Here is a 17,128-nt window from a genome sequence, read left to right on the forward strand (position 1 = left end):
TTTTTAGCCCTTTTTACCAACAAATGATTTTATTGGAAACAATATAACTAACTAAAAATTGCTTAATTCATAGCTAGAATATTGTCAATAATTATCACCTTCAACTTTCGTAATGTAAACGGAGCAGAGGTCAACATACGACCCTTCAACTCAAGGTGACTAGGTGACGAGTTGACTCATCGAGTACGAGTCGAGTGTGATGTGTGTACATGTTGATACGTGAAGTAAATTCATTGACATTTCTTGAACGGTTATCTACTCAAATTCTTGGTTCTCAAGAAAACATCACAGCTAGGTTAGGTTCATAAAGTTGCCGCAAAATGGCAGAATTCGCAGTTATAACGCAATCACAGGTAACGGTTCAAATCACAAGCTCCCTGACATCATTCGCTTCCGAGAGAAGATTCCAAAAAGATATCACCATTGGCGAGCTGAAGGTGAGCGTCTGATTTTCGTAAGTTTGAAATATACTCAAACAAGACGTCTGTAGCTTACCAAAATTTCATTTTGTATGGAAAAAACCAGCCGATTAGGCTTATTGCTGTACAACCTTACTCTACATGTGAAGTCATGTCCACAAACACGAATTTCAGTTTTAATTAGGTACCGTTCAGTTTTTACGGCCGGGGGGGCCCGGCAAAATCCAGGGGGGGGGTCATCAAAATTTGGAATCCGCAAAGGGGGGGTCATCGCTTTTTCACTGGTAAGAAAGGGGGGGTCACCACATTTTCATAAACATAATACCAACAATAAAGTTCACTTTATGCCATTGCCATGATCGACCCTCTTTACCGGCGGGCCGCCTTCGGCGGCCCACTACAATAAATATACATTATGTATTACCCATGACCCTCTTAACAGGCAGACGCCTTGGCGGCCCACTCCAATTAGGTTTACTTCATGCAATGGCCATGATCACCCTCTTTACCGGCGGCCGCCTGCGGCGGCCCACTCCAATAAATTGACTTTATGTAATACCCCACGGCAATCTTAATGGCCGTGCGCCTTCAGCAGCCCTGTCCAGTAAAGTCTACTTTATGCAATAGCCATGATCGACCCTCTTTACGGTGGTACTGGTGGCCACTAGAATAAAGTTGACTTTACGTAATGGCCCATGACCCTCTTAACCGGAGGGCTGCCTTTGGCGAACCACTCCAATAAGGTTTACTTTATACAATGTCCATGGACATGAGTTGTCTATTGAAATGAAGTTAAAAATTGCTTACAGTCGTCCTAATAACAGACGTTTCAATGGATGTGGCTGAGAAGTTTGTGCACTGGCATCTCTGCTACACGAATAAAGTGCGCGGCTACCGGAGTTCAAATCCAAACCATGCGGGTAAATTTGACGTATGGGTTTTAGTTATTTTTAAGCGGGGGGGGGGGGGGGGGGGGGGGGGGGGGGGGGGGGGGGGGGTCATATTTTTTTCGTCTGACAAAGGGGGGGTCATCTTTTTTTCACGAAAAATGCAGGGGGGGTCTATATTTTTTTGAACACCGGCGACAAGATTTTGCCGGGCCCCCCCCAGCCGTAAAAACTGAACGCTCCCTTATGTACATACAATGTACATTAATTATGTACATATATATGGGTGTACTTTTTTTACACTAATCAACTATGGATGAAAAGGTTTTTATTCATATACATCATTAATTTGCTTTTTTGTATATCATTATTTGTCCGATCAGTTTACGTTTCATGAATGTTATTTCAATTTTCATTTGATTACATCAAAGAGATAATCATTTAGAAATTGTTGTACATTTTTAGGGAAAATTAGAGCTGATAACAGGATGCAGTGCTGCAGCAATGCAGATTCAGGCATTTGATAAAAATGACAAACAAGTAGCAAGTTTATCGGATGATTCAGCCCTGCTTGGATCGTATCCTATAGATGATGGCATGAGATTACATGTAAGTACAAAAGCCTCATCCAGATGCAATATATGACATATTTTTTCCTTTGTCACTGTTTACATCACACTACATGATGTTCATGAGTGATGTCAGGCTCTAACAACTTTCACAATATCCAAATGAAGTAACCTATCTACACATTCCAGTGTGCCTGCGCTCAAATAGGGTGTGACAAATGTAGTTGTGGGTCCATAGCTGTGGTGTTTTCAGATGAGATTCCTCCCTTTTATGGGCTGGTTTTGATTTGTGGTGGTGGGGGTTAAAATGGTAAAAGTCAAAAACACCACAGCTATGGACCCACAGCTATGACATATGAAATAGCCACAAGCTTAATTTTTGTACGTCAGTAAATTTGATGCCCCTCTGAGAAGGCAAATTTACTGTCTAAGGCAAAGACTATAAGTAACAATACAATGATGCTGACTGCATGTAATCTATTGTATGAGTTGAACACGCCTCTTTTTACATTTCATTATTTGTAAGAGCATCTGTAATCATCCTTCCAAGTATGATCTATATTGAACTTGACGTGACTGAGTAATAATACGGATAAAACAAGATCATAAAAAAGGGAAAAGAATCAATAAAATACATCTGCTCAATGTAGAAACCTTCATAAATATTTATTCTGATAGGAAAGAAATTGCAGTTAATGTTTTCTGTAATAACCAATCATACAACATAAAATGTTGGTAATAGTCATAACGGAAGACGGTGGGTAGTCCCACACAATAGATGATAACATGCAATTCACAAATGTTCAAATAGAATGGTGGATCTAATTACAACGCAGCAAGAGATGCTTCATTGAAATAACACGTGTCATTATATTTAATGTGATGAAATGCAAAACCGATGTAGTACTTACTTTACATACTTTGTCTACATTACTCAGGTCATTGACCCTACACAGAAAGCCGGAGAGTTTGAAGATGTGTCCAAGGTTGAGAAATTTGAAATTTCTAAAGATGAGTATTCAAAGAGAACAGGTAGGGTAGCATCACTAACTATATGTTCCCATGCACCCCTCAAGTGCTAATGCATCAGTCTTACCACACTTGAAAATAGCAAGATTAGGCCAACTCATACTAGACAGAGGGATGCAAATGACAACAGGTGGTCATATAACACTTCACTGATATGATGATCATTGTTCATTGTTTTGTGCATAACAAGTAATTTTCTGCTGAATTATCAAATGTTAAGCACTTCTGCTTTGCCTGTCCACAGCCAACAAAAGAACTCTTTTACTTCCAGAGAAATATTTATAATTTGCAACAATGTTGCCACCAAAAAATCAAAACTTCTCAAAAAAGTTTCACTTGCAAAAAATTTAAAAAATAAGGTACTTACATTAGGGGCCGTCGATAATAAAAGCTGACACACAAGAAACATAATTCCTTCGTTTTATTTGAAACCCCGGCTCCCTCCCCCCTCAAAACGAAAGTTCTTATGTGAAATCAATTTTGTATTATGATGCCGTTTCTGATAAACCCCCGTGCACCCTTTGATCTACACGCCCATGAAAAAAATACTGGAAGTACAACCTCCACTTTATGCGTTTCACTTTTTAAGACACAGAGCATTTTAATGTGTTGTGCACGTAGGAAAATGTTTGATATACATGTTTCATGTTGTAAAAGCATACAAGTTTTTATTTCACATTTATGTCTTTTCGTTGTCTTTTCTGTCTCCCTATTTGTGGTCATTCTGTTCTCGATGAACATTTAGGTAGTATTGCGTTCTCGCTGCAAAGTTGCACTTCAAAAACAATAGAAAATCCTTATGCCATTTTGACGCACACAAAACGAAATGAGCTTTTAAACCCTCCCCCTAAACAAAAGAAATATGTTTGTCATGCGTCAGCTTTTATTATCGACGGGCCCTTACAGTCATGTATAGACTCCAAGTTCAATATGTTTAAGTCAGTATGATGATAGCATATATAAAGACAAGACGAATATTGGTAGTGGAATTTATCAGAACAAAATCATTGTTGTCTCCAGCTCATTTGGTTGCAATATCATCATTCTGTGAGTGCTAGTTAGATAAGATACTATCTTATTTGATAATGCCATGTTTTAGCACTTGATTGTTATCCTAATACAGTGAACCCAAATTTTATGATTATACCTAGGATTATTTAAACTGTAAACTCATCAAGAGACTGAAGGTAAAATAGTAATACTGGTTTATGTTACAGTGTAGGAAATTTATGGATTATAACAATCAGATGTTCATCAGACATTAATCTGGCAAACATTTAGCAAACAGTATATCTATATACCTTGCCTCCGCTGTCAAAAATCCAAACATTAGAAATTATTTCCCCTGTCCATAACCAGATTTGGCAAGTAACTGTAAAATGTTACCTGCCTTGCAAGAATTGTACCTATCCCAGGCAGACAGGTAGCAGGTTATTCCTAGTCTATATAGCAGATCCTGAAAATTATAACCTTTGCATATTTGATTCTCCAGATTCTGTTTTAGCATTTAAAAAGAAGCATAAAATGGGGCAATTCCAAGAAGTTAGTCCAGAAGAAAAAGAAAGACTTGAAAAGGAGAAACAAGCAAAGTTAGAACAAGAGAAGACTCTGGCTGAAAAAATATCGGTAGGATCACGATGTGAGGTCAATAATCCCAAAGCACCACCGGTGAAAAGAGGCACAGTCATGTTTGTTGGTGAGTATCAACTGGGGGTTAAAGATTTCTCTGTGCAGAATCGATTGAGGGGGATGTATATCAATGCAAGCAAGTTTGTTGATTCAAAGAGTTTTTATCAACTTGAGAGTTGTACATCTGCATGACAGGGTGCTGAGTTGGTTGCATACTGCTTGGCAAGGTTGAAGTGGAGATTAAGAGTTTCAGATGTCTTTTTAGTCCCAGGTGACTTGTAGATTGGGTGGCGTGCATGCTTGCATCTGTCCACGCAGATATTTCAGACATGCTCAGGCTGATTCCTTTGAAACTTGGTACAAGGATAATACACTATAGCATGCACATGCATCTTGATTGGTTTTGTGATACTATCCAATATGGCCACCAGGCAGCCAATTTGTGTGCATTGTTCATGTCTATAGCCATCATGCGGATGTGCCCTGACTGATATCATCCAAAGCTGGTGCAAGGACAACACAATATGACTGAGACATGTACATCAAAGCATTGCGTGATGCGATGCAATTTGACCACCATATGGCCATTTTGTTGATATTTTTCTTGTTCATAAGCTGTATCAAACATTCCTTGACCCATTTCTCTTAAACTTGGTACAAAGACAGCACACTATGACTTACATATATGCAAGTGAAATTATTTATTACACAATTAAATATGCAGAACTTGGAATTTGTGATGAATCATCCTGAATCTGTACATGAATCTCAATCCATTTTCACAAGTCAATGCAACACACAACACATGATCATGTCTATACCCATGTGTTCACAATCTCTTGTTCAGATTACTTAATTGTCACCATTAAAACACCTCAACATAGCTGAATCAGTGTTTTGAATGAAAGTTTCAGCCAACAAAGTGAATAATAGCTTCCATGACGTTGCCCATTTGGCCTCATCATATGCAGGGCTCGAAATTAACATTTTATCCTGGTAGTCATTTTGACCACCACATTTTAAATTTGGTGGTCATTTTAAGGAAACTGGTAGTCAGTATTTTTTTGAACTGAATCATATTATCAGGCTTTTAGTATTCAAGAAAAGAGAGGTCAATGTTATGGTGGGAGTCTTTGAACATGGCTGCACCCAAAATGTACATGTTTGTACAGTGGATAAAAATAATAATACCTATGTTGGATAAAAACTGATTTTGCCAACAATTTCTCAGCTACAGACTCGTGCTTTATTGGAACCCAAATAACATGCAAATAGGTGGCACAATTTGTTCATGTTGTCTATCGTGCAATCATATTTTTGTACTTGCCAGAGTTCAAAAGTTATCGCTGCGTTGTCCAATGTTTTGTAATGATAAGTAGAAGGATGTTGAAATTGTTTTTTTTCCGTTGCGAGAAATATTTGCATAAATGTTACAAAATGATATTTAGTTTATTAGCACCTGTGAAGGCCCTGCGCCATAAAAAGGAACGAAACGTTATGTGTGGCAATTTCTTCAAGGCCTCTTGCAATGTTGGATTGATGAAACGGTACCCTCACCATCAGACAAACTGGCAACTGCTGAAATACTAACTTTTTTCCATGGTGGTCAAAATGACCACCAGTTACAGAATTTGGAGGTCAAGGGTGGAAAAATGGTGGTCATTTGACGCAAGACCACCGCTAATTCCGAGCCCTGATATGGCATCTATAAGATTTACTATTTCACCTGTTCCATACAGTCACAAAATAATTCCCACTCATAACCTCTGTAATACTGTGTTTTCCTGCCATCATGCTAATTTCTCTTAGACAACAGATTTTCTCATCTACAAACCTATAACTTTGTTACCTTTTCCAGTGCCACCACACTCCTGCCATGTGGGGACTGTGCCATCAGTTGATGTTATTTTTCATGAAAAGCAGTCTAACATAAGGTCACATCAAGGAATCAGAGAAAGTTGTCCTTATATGGAATGAGAATGCCAGCTTATGTGTCTTTCCTTCCCTTCAGTCCTTGCGCATATAACTGGATCTTCTGTTGATGTTTCCATATATGTTGTATGTGACATGTGATGTGTATATATTTTGTTTGTCAGTTACCAATGGATGAACTAAAGTCAAACCTCTTTCATTCACAGGTACAACAGATTTTGCATCGGGTTATTGGGTTGGCGTTAAGTACGATGAACCAGTTGGCAAGAATGACGGCAGGTATGTTTAGAACTGTGTCTGTGATTGTCCACATTAACAATTGATACATTTTACCAGAGGCACTCCTTCATTAACACAAACCTATCTTCATTATTGAGTGTACATCTGAGCAATAGGTACACACCCAACATTTGTACAAATACACAGACCTTTGTCCTCCATTTACTATTTCTGTGCCAATTCTTTTCCAGTGTGAAAGGCAAACGGTACTTTGAATGTCAAGACAAGTATGGAGGTTTTAACAAGCCAGAGTTTGTGACAGTTGGGGACTTCCCAGAAGACGATTTGGGACTGGATGATGAAATGTAATTGAAACAAGTATAATAAAACTTTTATCAATTTGTTGTTCAGTTTGGCTACCAGTCGTAGGGCTGCATATGCCCTTTGGTCCTGATGTGAAAGTTTGATGTTTCAATATGCAAATGACCATGTCAGGTGAATAGACCGGTATTGGGAGAGCATGTGGAGAGCTTACTGTGCTGACTGCTAGCTGTTACTGTCATATGGAGATGAGAAATCCAACTTCAGCACAGAAAGTGTATGAATCGTGTACTGTAACGAATGTAGAATTCTTTCATGAGGTGCAGCAGTGCCTGAAGGCGACATAATTCAGTTTCAATTCAATTAGATAATAGGGATTTTAGTAAGTTGATTTTCCCTTTTCCATCATCAAATTTGATAGGAAAAGATTTTGATGTGCAAAATCTGCCCTTCACATGCAATGCTGCTATTCACTGAGAAACCTAGAAAAGTGTTCGCATAACAGTCTAACAGACAATTGGTTGTATAACAGACAATTGGTTGTATCTACCTTTATCATGATAAAGTCTGCCATCCTTTATAGGGGAGAATGTGCAGTAACAAAAATATTTGATATTTTTGAGTTAGCTTGGTATTTTTATTTTGCAAAATGTCAATTTATTTACAAGTTAATGAATGGAACATGAAATTACTTGTGTATATTGTTCATCATGCCTTTCTTGACAAATAAATAGTCATTTTTTTTGTAACATTCCTGTGTAGTCTTCTCTGTTCAGCACAACGTTGTACAAGCTGTCCTCCTGTCCTTTCATGATACAAACGTCCACATGATCCACCAGTTGTTTTCTTCGATGTCCAGGCTCCACTGCACTACTACACTTTTGGAGCTCCAAATGCATCTGGCATTCTTTCTATTGTGTATCTGCAAAAAAATGACTAATATGTTAGAAAGATATATACTATTATTTACTTCACATTTGGTATGGCAAGACAAATAGTTTTCACAGAAACAACACGAAAAATCTGAGAAAGTAAGGTTCTGCATTCTTCATACCGGTAGTTAAATTGTACAAGGAAACCACTGAATGCACTTGTGGAAAATTTCAACTACACAATAAAGAACTCTACTTTGTCCACAACATGTCCGTCCTTTCTAAGGGTTTACAAAACTTACGAGGCACTTCTTCCTATTTTAACCAGTTATCTTGTTTAATTATTTTTTCACACCAGTTTAATATAGGTAACAAAAGCACTACTTCACAATAATATGCAGCAATATTGGTAGCCCTGCTTTGGACTATGCAATTTGCCTTGATATTGAGCCGAGGCAGCATCAAATGTCTGGTATGCATACATACACTTATTTTCAAACCAATGAAAATTTGTATTTAATATTCTCATCATACTTATTTACTGCTAAAAGTGAACAAAAACTTAAAATCCAAAAAATGTTATTTTACAAATGTAATCGCAATTTTATGTATGTAAGTCAATGTGAAGTTGAACTTTGCAAACAATTGCCAGTACTTCATTAGATGGAGATGGCTGGACCACCTGGCATGCGCTCACCTGTGTTGTGAAATATACATGATAGGTACACCAGGGACTTTCCGTATTCTTCTCCTGAAATCTCTGTCACAAGTTGCCACAATGTAACATTTGTGCTGTGTGACCCTTTGTACAAGGCAGTCATCTGCATAGATACCTGTGTGTGTACAGGGTAACCGCTCAAACCTTGGGTCTTTTGCAATACGTAATGCTATTCTAAATTTCTGGCCTAATTTCTCAATTTCACCCATAACACAGTCTGTTATACTTGGTATACCTGAAAGGAAAATAACAGTGCAGGCAGTGAGTTCGTATGGTTTACGATCCAGTAAATGTTTCTACACGCACTGCACAGCAAAATCATTTGTATTGCTTAATCACTCTACAAGTTATGAACATCACAGGAATCACAGATGACATGCCTGAAGCGGCAGACCAGAATCACAAGTTTTCAGATTGGTATCTACTCTGCCTAACAAGGGTCAGCTTCAGTGTTACATTTGATTTATCACTGTCTACATATATTACTGTTTAGTACCTTTGGTGTCTTGCATCTATTGTCTATGGCAAAAGAAATCGGATACCAAACATTCAGTATCGGCAATCAGGAATTGAGGGTGGTCCTAGAAAGCACTCAATCTTATATGGCCGAAATTGCTCTCCAGATCTAAAGTCTGTATTGTTAAATCTAAAAGTAACCTTTCAAAGTAAGATATGGATAATGATCCAGTGAATAATATTCACAGCAAAAACTATAACTTTTCAATGCACTCTGACAGTCCAAAAAATAATGTTGAATTGCGCCATTGTGAGGATATGATTCTCACAACTTCCCACTGGATAGCACTAGATCAACTTGAAAGAATATACCAATTTTAAAACAATACACCAAACATTACATTTTTCTACAAATATTTTCTGTGACACTGCATCATATGGTCATAGCATGGACATAATAGCAACTACTATAGTCGACTGCTGAGTGTAAGCAGAAAGGAGCCCAACATTGTTTCGATCTGTTTTACACAGCAAACACCAATTATTATTAAAGAGATATCTGGAGATTCACGCTGTGGTTTGCACAACCATTCGACTGACAGCGATTTACAATGCACAAGCGATCGTTTCTCATCTAACTTTTCAAACAAAATCTAAAGAAAAAAGTAGGTATGAAGTGTGTCAGATTCCAAACTACACACTATAGTCATGCGTTGATGTATTTACAATGAAGACAACATTGGCCTTTGTAACTTTTTTATCGAAACAATCTCAGAAAGCTAGATTTTCTGGAGCTCCCTCCCCATGTTGCTTGGTCGGAGGTATCTTGCACATAATTAGCGTCGCTGTCATCTTGCTTCCATTTATATCCCGCCCACCCCTACAATGTGCTTTTCACGCACTGTACTAAGCTATTTTCATAAAAGTCAGACATGAGAAATGCTTACAATAAATGATTGGTAATACCAGTAATTCCTTATGTTAATATATGTAACAAACCAAAGAAATTAGCAGTGATTATGCAGCAGTGCTGTGCAGTATCAATCATGCTCGGGTCAAAGGTCAGCGCCACAGAACCCTGCCAGCCACACAATAGACCTTTTTTGTAGTTTACTGCTACACCGATAGGTGTCGCTGATTTAGCTAACAAAATAACAAAATTTGTTAATCTTTGAATAAATTAACCTGTACCTACTTTATCCCTGACTATCAACACCTCATCTCCTACTCCTGATACCTATCTTGACTGTGACAACATGTATTTTCAACTGTTTATCCTTTATTGGTTTCTGCTCGAATTTGAACTTTTGACCTCCAATGTATGCACTCTACATTTTACACGAGGGAGCAAACATTGCAGAGTCCGTCAACAGCTCACAGGAAAATGCTTGTAAATACTTGTTCTTATTGTTGAGGTAGCTAGCTGGAGTACTGAGCAAGTTGTACATAGTCAATGAAAAAGCGGGTACAAGTTGATTTATTCAAAAACTTATACATTTTTTATTTTGTGAGCCAAATCAGCGACACCAATCAGTGTCGAAGTAAACTACTAAAATAGTCCAAGGGGTGGCTTGCAACGGTTCTGTGGTGCTGTCCCTTGACCTAGGCGTGATTGATACGCTACAGCATCGCTATGTAATAACAGCTACAAAGAAGTAAATAAAAATTCTTACACTTTGCATAAAGACAGTCCATCATTCCTTGAACTACATCAATTTTATTTTTGATGGAGAAATTGATAAAGTTGGTATCGATCAGGATGTGATAAGGTGGTCCAAGCTGAGTATTGTACTTGAAGAAAAGAGCTGATGAATATTGAGGAACTTCTCTTTCAACTATTGTCCCATCTGCTTGTTTTTTTTTCGGTTTGGCTTTCCGTCGTTCACTTTCCTTTCTGCAATATGACATCAAGACACATTTTCAATTGAACTAGTTACCTGCACTAAAAGACCATCCTAATAAAAGTTTCCTGTCATTTGTTTTGTTTTTTGATATGTTACATTACAGCATTACTGTTGCCAATAGAAGCCATACCATTTGATTTCAGATGTTATTGAGAGAACCTGGCACCCCAATGGACCCGACCTCACTCTCTCATGAAGCAACTGGCACCAATTTGATGGTACAAAGCCAGCAAATCAAAAAGGCACTTAAAATCCCGGCAAAATATATATTAGTAATTACGAAATCCTAATATTATTTATAAAATCGGTATAGTGTTTGATCTCAGTTTAGTTTCCTTTCCACTCTGCAGTACCTGGAAAGTCACAGAGTGAGTATGGATCACACTTAACAGAGTATTACCATTTACGGCATGTATGTGTATACAAAGGGAAAGTGGCAAGCTCAAACTGTTAGTCTCCTCTAAACATCAGTCTGTGAAACCTGTTTTACTGGATCTCAAGATCTAATACACCATATCTCCACTGCAAGACTGGATGCCCCACGCTCAATGTTTCTGGAACACGATTGACGTGTTTGAACAAATTCAAAACCCCATAAAACGACAAGGTTAGTGTAGTACAGTGTTTAGTCTTCAGTAGTGATAAAAAGGTACGACCAAATGCAGTAAATATGTAGCATTTCACATCAACACGCCTCGTCCAGTGGGATGCGCTTATTTTGAACCCTACAGGGCCATCAGCATTGTAGCGCTACTGGTGAGCGAGGTCGCAAAAACCAAAATTCACCAACCGCCTCACCTTCGCCCAACAATTTTGCAGGTATGGGTGAACTAGTAAGAATTACACACCTTTTCCAACCTGCCCAGAACCAACTCGCCTGATTCCAACTCGCCCGATACCAACTTGCCCGATACCAACTAGCCCGATGCCAACTTGCCCGATACCAACTTGCCCGATACCAACTAGCCCGATTCCAACTTGCCCGATACCAACTCGCCCGATTCCAACTTGCCCGATACCAACTAGCCCGATTCCGACTCGCCAAATGCCAACTCGCCCGTTGTTTGAGATGTACTAGTAGTTGTAGATTCCGTGTACGCTAACCCGATGGCCCGAGGCCAGCTATTTTCATGCCAGGCCAGTAACTTGCAAGACAGTCCTGCTGTTCCTAAAGACATGAGCCAGTAACTGCAGCAACTTTGCCTAAACGTAAAGATTAAGAAGCCGAACGAAATTTATTCTTTCAAGAGATTTGCAAAACGTGAAATTCGCAAATAGAAACTTTTCCGTGTTGGCACATATTTCAAGCCCGCACCTGTGGTTCTCAATGTTAGAAATATTTGTTGTTAGAAATAAACTTTTTATACGTACCAGGTACTCATAAAATTGCAAAATAGTATCGGGCGAGTTGGTATTGGGCGGGTTGGAATCGGGCGAGTTGGTATCGGGCGAGTTGGAATTGGGTGAATTGGTTCTGGGTGGGTTGGAATAGCTGCAAGTTGACTGGTACCCAACTAGTAAGGGTAGTAGTGTTCGGTATTTGGGACATTTTTCGGTATTATATCATACCAGTATATTGATGGTGCAAATACAGCGATCTGATTGGTCGAGACGCGAAAAGAACCATGGTATATTGGCGATATACCACAGCTGGCATACGAGCGAGCTCTCAGCTTGGGCAAAAATCCGTTTATGACATTGCGCGCCATAATTTCAATATACTGTTATGATATAATAGCAATAAATCACACCCAGCGACGGTATACCACTAGATTTTGACCAGTTCACTTCATATGCACTCGCTATCGCTTGTGCATATATGTCGTGAACTGGTCAAAATCTCGTGGTATACTAGCCCTGCGTACAGGTCTCTGTGTTCCCGGCGTTATACGGCCTCCACCACAGCCCTGCAACGGTCTATGGAGAAACTGGGGACTCTGCAGCGAGATTCAAAATGGCGATCTCCATGGGTAAACAGTACGATATGTTTCAGAAAACGAGCGGTTTTGGACGTTAGAAGTTAATCGCATCTTTTCTGGGGTCGGTTAGGAGGTAAAGGTAGGCAGGGAAAGGATTTTGCCCAGATAGAGCAGAATTTCGGTCAAAAAAACCGTGTTTTCGTTGCAGTCCGGATCCGGACCGTAGAGTCCCCAGTCATCTCCATAGACCGTTGCAGGGCTGTGGTGGCGGTGGAGGCCGTATAACGCCGGGAACACACTCGCTCGGTGTGCTTTTTGCGTAAATATTCTCAAGACTTTTGAAATCTACCAAAATTACCACGCTCAACAATATACAGGTGATAAGAGCGAGACCTGGTTTGTAGAGGCCCTGATTCACAGACAACATGTAATTCACACAATCACATGCCCACGTGTGTACTCTTGCTGTGTTGTTGCCTCACATCTATATCAAACCTGCAATAGTACGGAAATATTAGTACAACGTTGCTACTCACATTCTTTGGTCTCTCATGGATATCATACGTTTCATAACCGCATACTTTCTCGCCCTCTTGTCCTTACCCTGTAAATCAAGCAGAAGCAATTATAGACGTAACTGATGAAATTCTGATCGTGTAAATGAGACATTTCGTAGTTCTCAATACCCACCATCTTGGATCTCGTTCAAGTCTCGCCTTCTCAACTACACCGAGATTCCCACGCAACGGTTAAAGGTCAAACTACGCGTACGGACAGTTGGACAGTTGGAGTACGAAGAGCACCCTCGGTCGACCAGAGAATATATTGCTGCAAACTCTGCAAACTATGCCACGGCACGGCCAACAGGTATAGTTCTTCCCTTGTCACCCACTGGTAAGCTATCACTATCAGTAAGATATTGACATAGATTTACATGCCAATGTTTGTGGAAAAGTACTGTATTATTGTTTTCTTATGTGCCTTTCATGTATTGGGCGCAATGTGAAGACAGTTGCTGACATAGTTGTAAGTTGTTTCGCTGTTTTGCAAGTCGTGGATTCCATTTGAATGATCGCGTCAGCGTTATCTGCTATGTCTCGCTCATCATCTCCATCCCTAGCTGCAAAATTGTAGCGCTACGGTGAGACGGTCGGTGATTTTTGGTTTTTGCGACTTCGCTCACCAGTAGCGCTACAATGCCGATGGCCCTGTAGAGGTGAAAATAAGCGCACCCTTGGACAAGGCGTCTTGATGTGATTACCAACTTCCGGTAATGGCGGCTCCCAGAAACACCGATGCCCAACGCACGCCCAATGTTTATAGAACGCGATCGACGTGTTTGAACAAATTCCAAACCCAATAAACGACAAGATTAGTGAAGTATAGTATTGAGTCTTCAGTAGTGATAAATCAGTACGACCAAATGCAGTAAATATGTAGCATTTGGTGTGTACGTGGGTCTCTGCTCTCTAACTAAGTACTAAGTAGAGGTCTCCCCCCCCCCCCCCCACTGTCAATATGCTCTAATGTACTCTACCAATGAATAATTGATCAGTTGTTTTGGCAGACTACCCAGGCAATTGTCTGCCATTAGATTCTTTCATTTCTGTCACATTTCCTGGCAAGCTCTTCAAAATCCATACCTGTGGTTCATTGGGATGATACTCTCTCCGGTAACCGGTCATTTGGACCCCTGGTCATTTGGACCCAAGTCAATTGGACCCCTACCAAAGTCAATTGGACCCCAACCCCAAGTCAATTGGACCCCCAACCCAAGTCAATTGGACCCCCAACCCAAGTCAATTGGACCCCCAACCCAAGTCAATTGGACCCTAAAGAAATCATACTTATCTGTCTAACTAATCTCCCCTAACAATATTTTTCAGTCTTCTTACAGGGAAATCTGCACGTCTGAGACACAGTCGCTCGAGGGCGATTAGACGGCGAGCCGGGCAGCTTGAAGTTTGGAAGATGTTTTCCCTCACAAAATGGCCAAATTTATTCAAAAAATCAACATCGACTCCACCAATACCATCTCAAAATCCATACCTGCCAGCCGTTTCGCCCGCTTATAGTGATCTTCTGTGTGTTTTGGGGCGATTTCTGAGGGGACTTGTGTTTTCAACACGCTCAATCCAAATTCACGCAACAATGGGCGGTACAATCTTGGTCATGTTGATGGTAGCGATGCGTGCGATGTTGTAATTAGCATACATAAATTTAAATGTCTCAAGTGAACTCCTCGGTGTAGGCAACCAATCACAGCACCGCCCATTATCAGCGAACGGTCGCCGCAAGGTCACACATGTGTACACAACATCGCTACCATCAAGACTGTACCGCCCACTGTTGCGTGAATTTGGCTTGAGCTGAAGATGTGTGTGTATTTGTACGATTTGGTTTCATGACTTCCCCTTTTTCTATGTCATCAGCTGCCCGGCTCGCCGTCTAATCGCCCTCGAGCGACTGTGTCTGAGACAACCAAACGCTGGAAGAAGCTGCCGGTGAACGCTGTAGCCGGCGCTGAAACTGTTGGTGGTCGTGGCGTGGGAATTGTTCTAACGTGGATATTAAATTCTGTTTACTTTATAATGTTTTACTGATTGGTTCACAAATCAACGGTTAAATGGTAATGTTTCGAGCTCCATGTTTCGATATAACCTGAACATATTAAAGATGGCGTCTTTTAAGTTGGCGTATATTTCCATCTGAATTGTGAGTAACAAAAGGTTACAAGGTCAATTGTTTCACCACTGACGATCATACAATGCGTTAGCCATAAATCAATCACAACAAAGGGGGGGGGGAGGAAATTTCCATAACACAACACATATTCACATCAATGCAAGCACACAATTGTGTACGCTTTATTTTTTAACGGCATATCTCTTTTTGGAGGATGTGGTGGCCCTGAAAAGGGCCTTTTGGTATGTGTACAAACATGTACGGTACTGTGTATGAGCCGACTTGGCAGCTCACGTTGTCTTCGCTTGCAGCTCACGGACTTCACTGGTGTGGTCATGTAAAAGCTGGCGGTGTCACTCTGCAGAACTCATGTGGAATTACAGGAGAGGCGTATAAGGCATCCGTTTATTTGTCTACTTTTTCAAACGGGCAAATTTAGCAATGTTTAAACCACGGAATTTTGGTCGGCGTAAACGAAGTTTTAACAATTTTCAACTTATATTCTCAATTAACCATTACGGTGAATTCGATCTATGGCAATTTCTCATTCTCTGGAAATGTCCAAACTTAAACGTGCAGATTTTGGCAATGTTCAAACAGTATAATTTTGATCGGCGTAAACGAAGTTTTAACAATTTTAAATTTACATTCTCAAACCTAAACGTGCAGATTTTGGCAATGTTCAAACAGTATAATTTTGATCGGCGTAAACGAAGTTTTAACAATTTTAAATTTACATTCTCAAACCTAAACGTGCAGATTTTGGCAATGTTCAAACAGTATAATTTTGATCGGCGTAAACGAAGTTTTAACAATTTTAAAATTGGCATTATTATACTTTGGAAATGTCCAAACTGAAACGTGGAAATTTTGGCGATATTTAAACAAATTTTGAATAGCCTCTCCTGTAAATAAATCGACATCTTACATGGTGGGTCCATTCAGCTTGCTCGCAGCTCTCAGCAACTTCGACGTCGATATCTCCTTCTCGTTGTAACGGCTCCACAGGCTGAAGAGTCGTCCCTGACTAGATGCGTAGGCCTTCCGTTGATATCGACGCAACTTCCCCTCTCTCACCAGCTGCAACTGTAGTTTGGTCAGGACGGCTTCCTCGATGAAGTAGTGGGATTAGCATGTAGAACTGCAGGTTGCATCGGCCGGCCTTCGAGTTGATACGACGATGCCATCCCTCGACGTCGTTGTTCGTACGGACACTGGACATAAAGACGCACCACGATGACGGCGGCCAAACACTGCCCTCGATCCACGTTGACCGGATGTACTGCACCAACCCCAAGACGTTCGGTGTTGCTTTCGCGGCTAGCCTTTCAAACATCTCTGGGATATGCTCGTGGGGGATCAGCGGCAGGCCCATCAACTGCTTCATGTAGTCGTGTGTTGCCCCTTTCTCAAGGAACGCTGGCTGTAGCCCGAGTTCTCGCGCCTTCCGCCAGACAGACTGTGTCCAGTGAAACAGACACCCTGGACTGAGACTGTTGGTAACACCGAACGAACGGCCTGCCATATACCGGCTTCGAAGTCGACGACTACTTTCTGGACTTTCGTTGA

General features: G+C 40.3%; 3 protein-coding genes across 4 annotated transcripts in view; 2 read left to right on the forward strand and 1 right to left on the reverse strand.

The window, feature by feature from the left end:
• The first annotated feature begins 147 nt into the window (after positions 1-147).
• On the forward strand, positions 148-7,754 carry LOC139149403 (tubulin-folding cofactor B-like). The gene is made up of 6 exons (XM_070721147.1): positions 148-437; positions 1,772-1,915; positions 2,814-2,907; positions 4,397-4,600; positions 6,672-6,744; positions 6,936-7,754. Exons 1-6 carry the CDS (start codon positions 321-323, stop codon positions 7,051-7,053), a joined length of 750 nt encoding a protein of 249 aa, XP_070577248.1. The 5' UTR covers positions 148-320; the 3' UTR covers positions 7,054-7,754.
• LOC139149404 (rRNA-processing protein FCF1 homolog) lies at positions 7,621-13,645 on the reverse strand. Its single transcript, XM_070721148.1, has 5 exons — positions 13,565-13,645; positions 13,411-13,478; positions 10,725-10,945; positions 8,575-8,830; positions 7,621-7,927 (listed from the first exon to the last, which is right to left on the reverse strand). Exons 1-5 carry the CDS (start codon positions 13,565-13,567, stop codon positions 7,879-7,881), a joined length of 597 nt encoding a protein of 198 aa, XP_070577249.1. The 5' UTR covers positions 13,568-13,645; the 3' UTR covers positions 7,621-7,878.
• LOC139149401 (DNA mismatch repair protein Msh6-like) overlaps positions 13,626-17,128 on the forward strand; it is a 30,558-nt gene continuing 27,055 nt past the window's right edge. Inside the window, exon 1 of one of the 2 annotated variants that reach the window (XM_070721143.1) lies at positions 13,626-13,768. The gene's annotated coding sequence lies outside the window, so the exon portion shown is untranslated. The remainder of the gene's footprint in view (positions 13,769-17,128) is intronic. The other variant, XM_070721144.1, reaches the window with a different exon arrangement.

This window comes from Ptychodera flava, chromosome 14 (genome assembly GCF_041260155.1).
Source record: "Ptychodera flava strain L36383 chromosome 14, AS_Pfla_20210202, whole genome shotgun sequence".
Lineage (NCBI taxonomy): Eukaryota > Metazoa > Hemichordata > Enteropneusta > Ptychoderidae > Ptychodera > Ptychodera flava.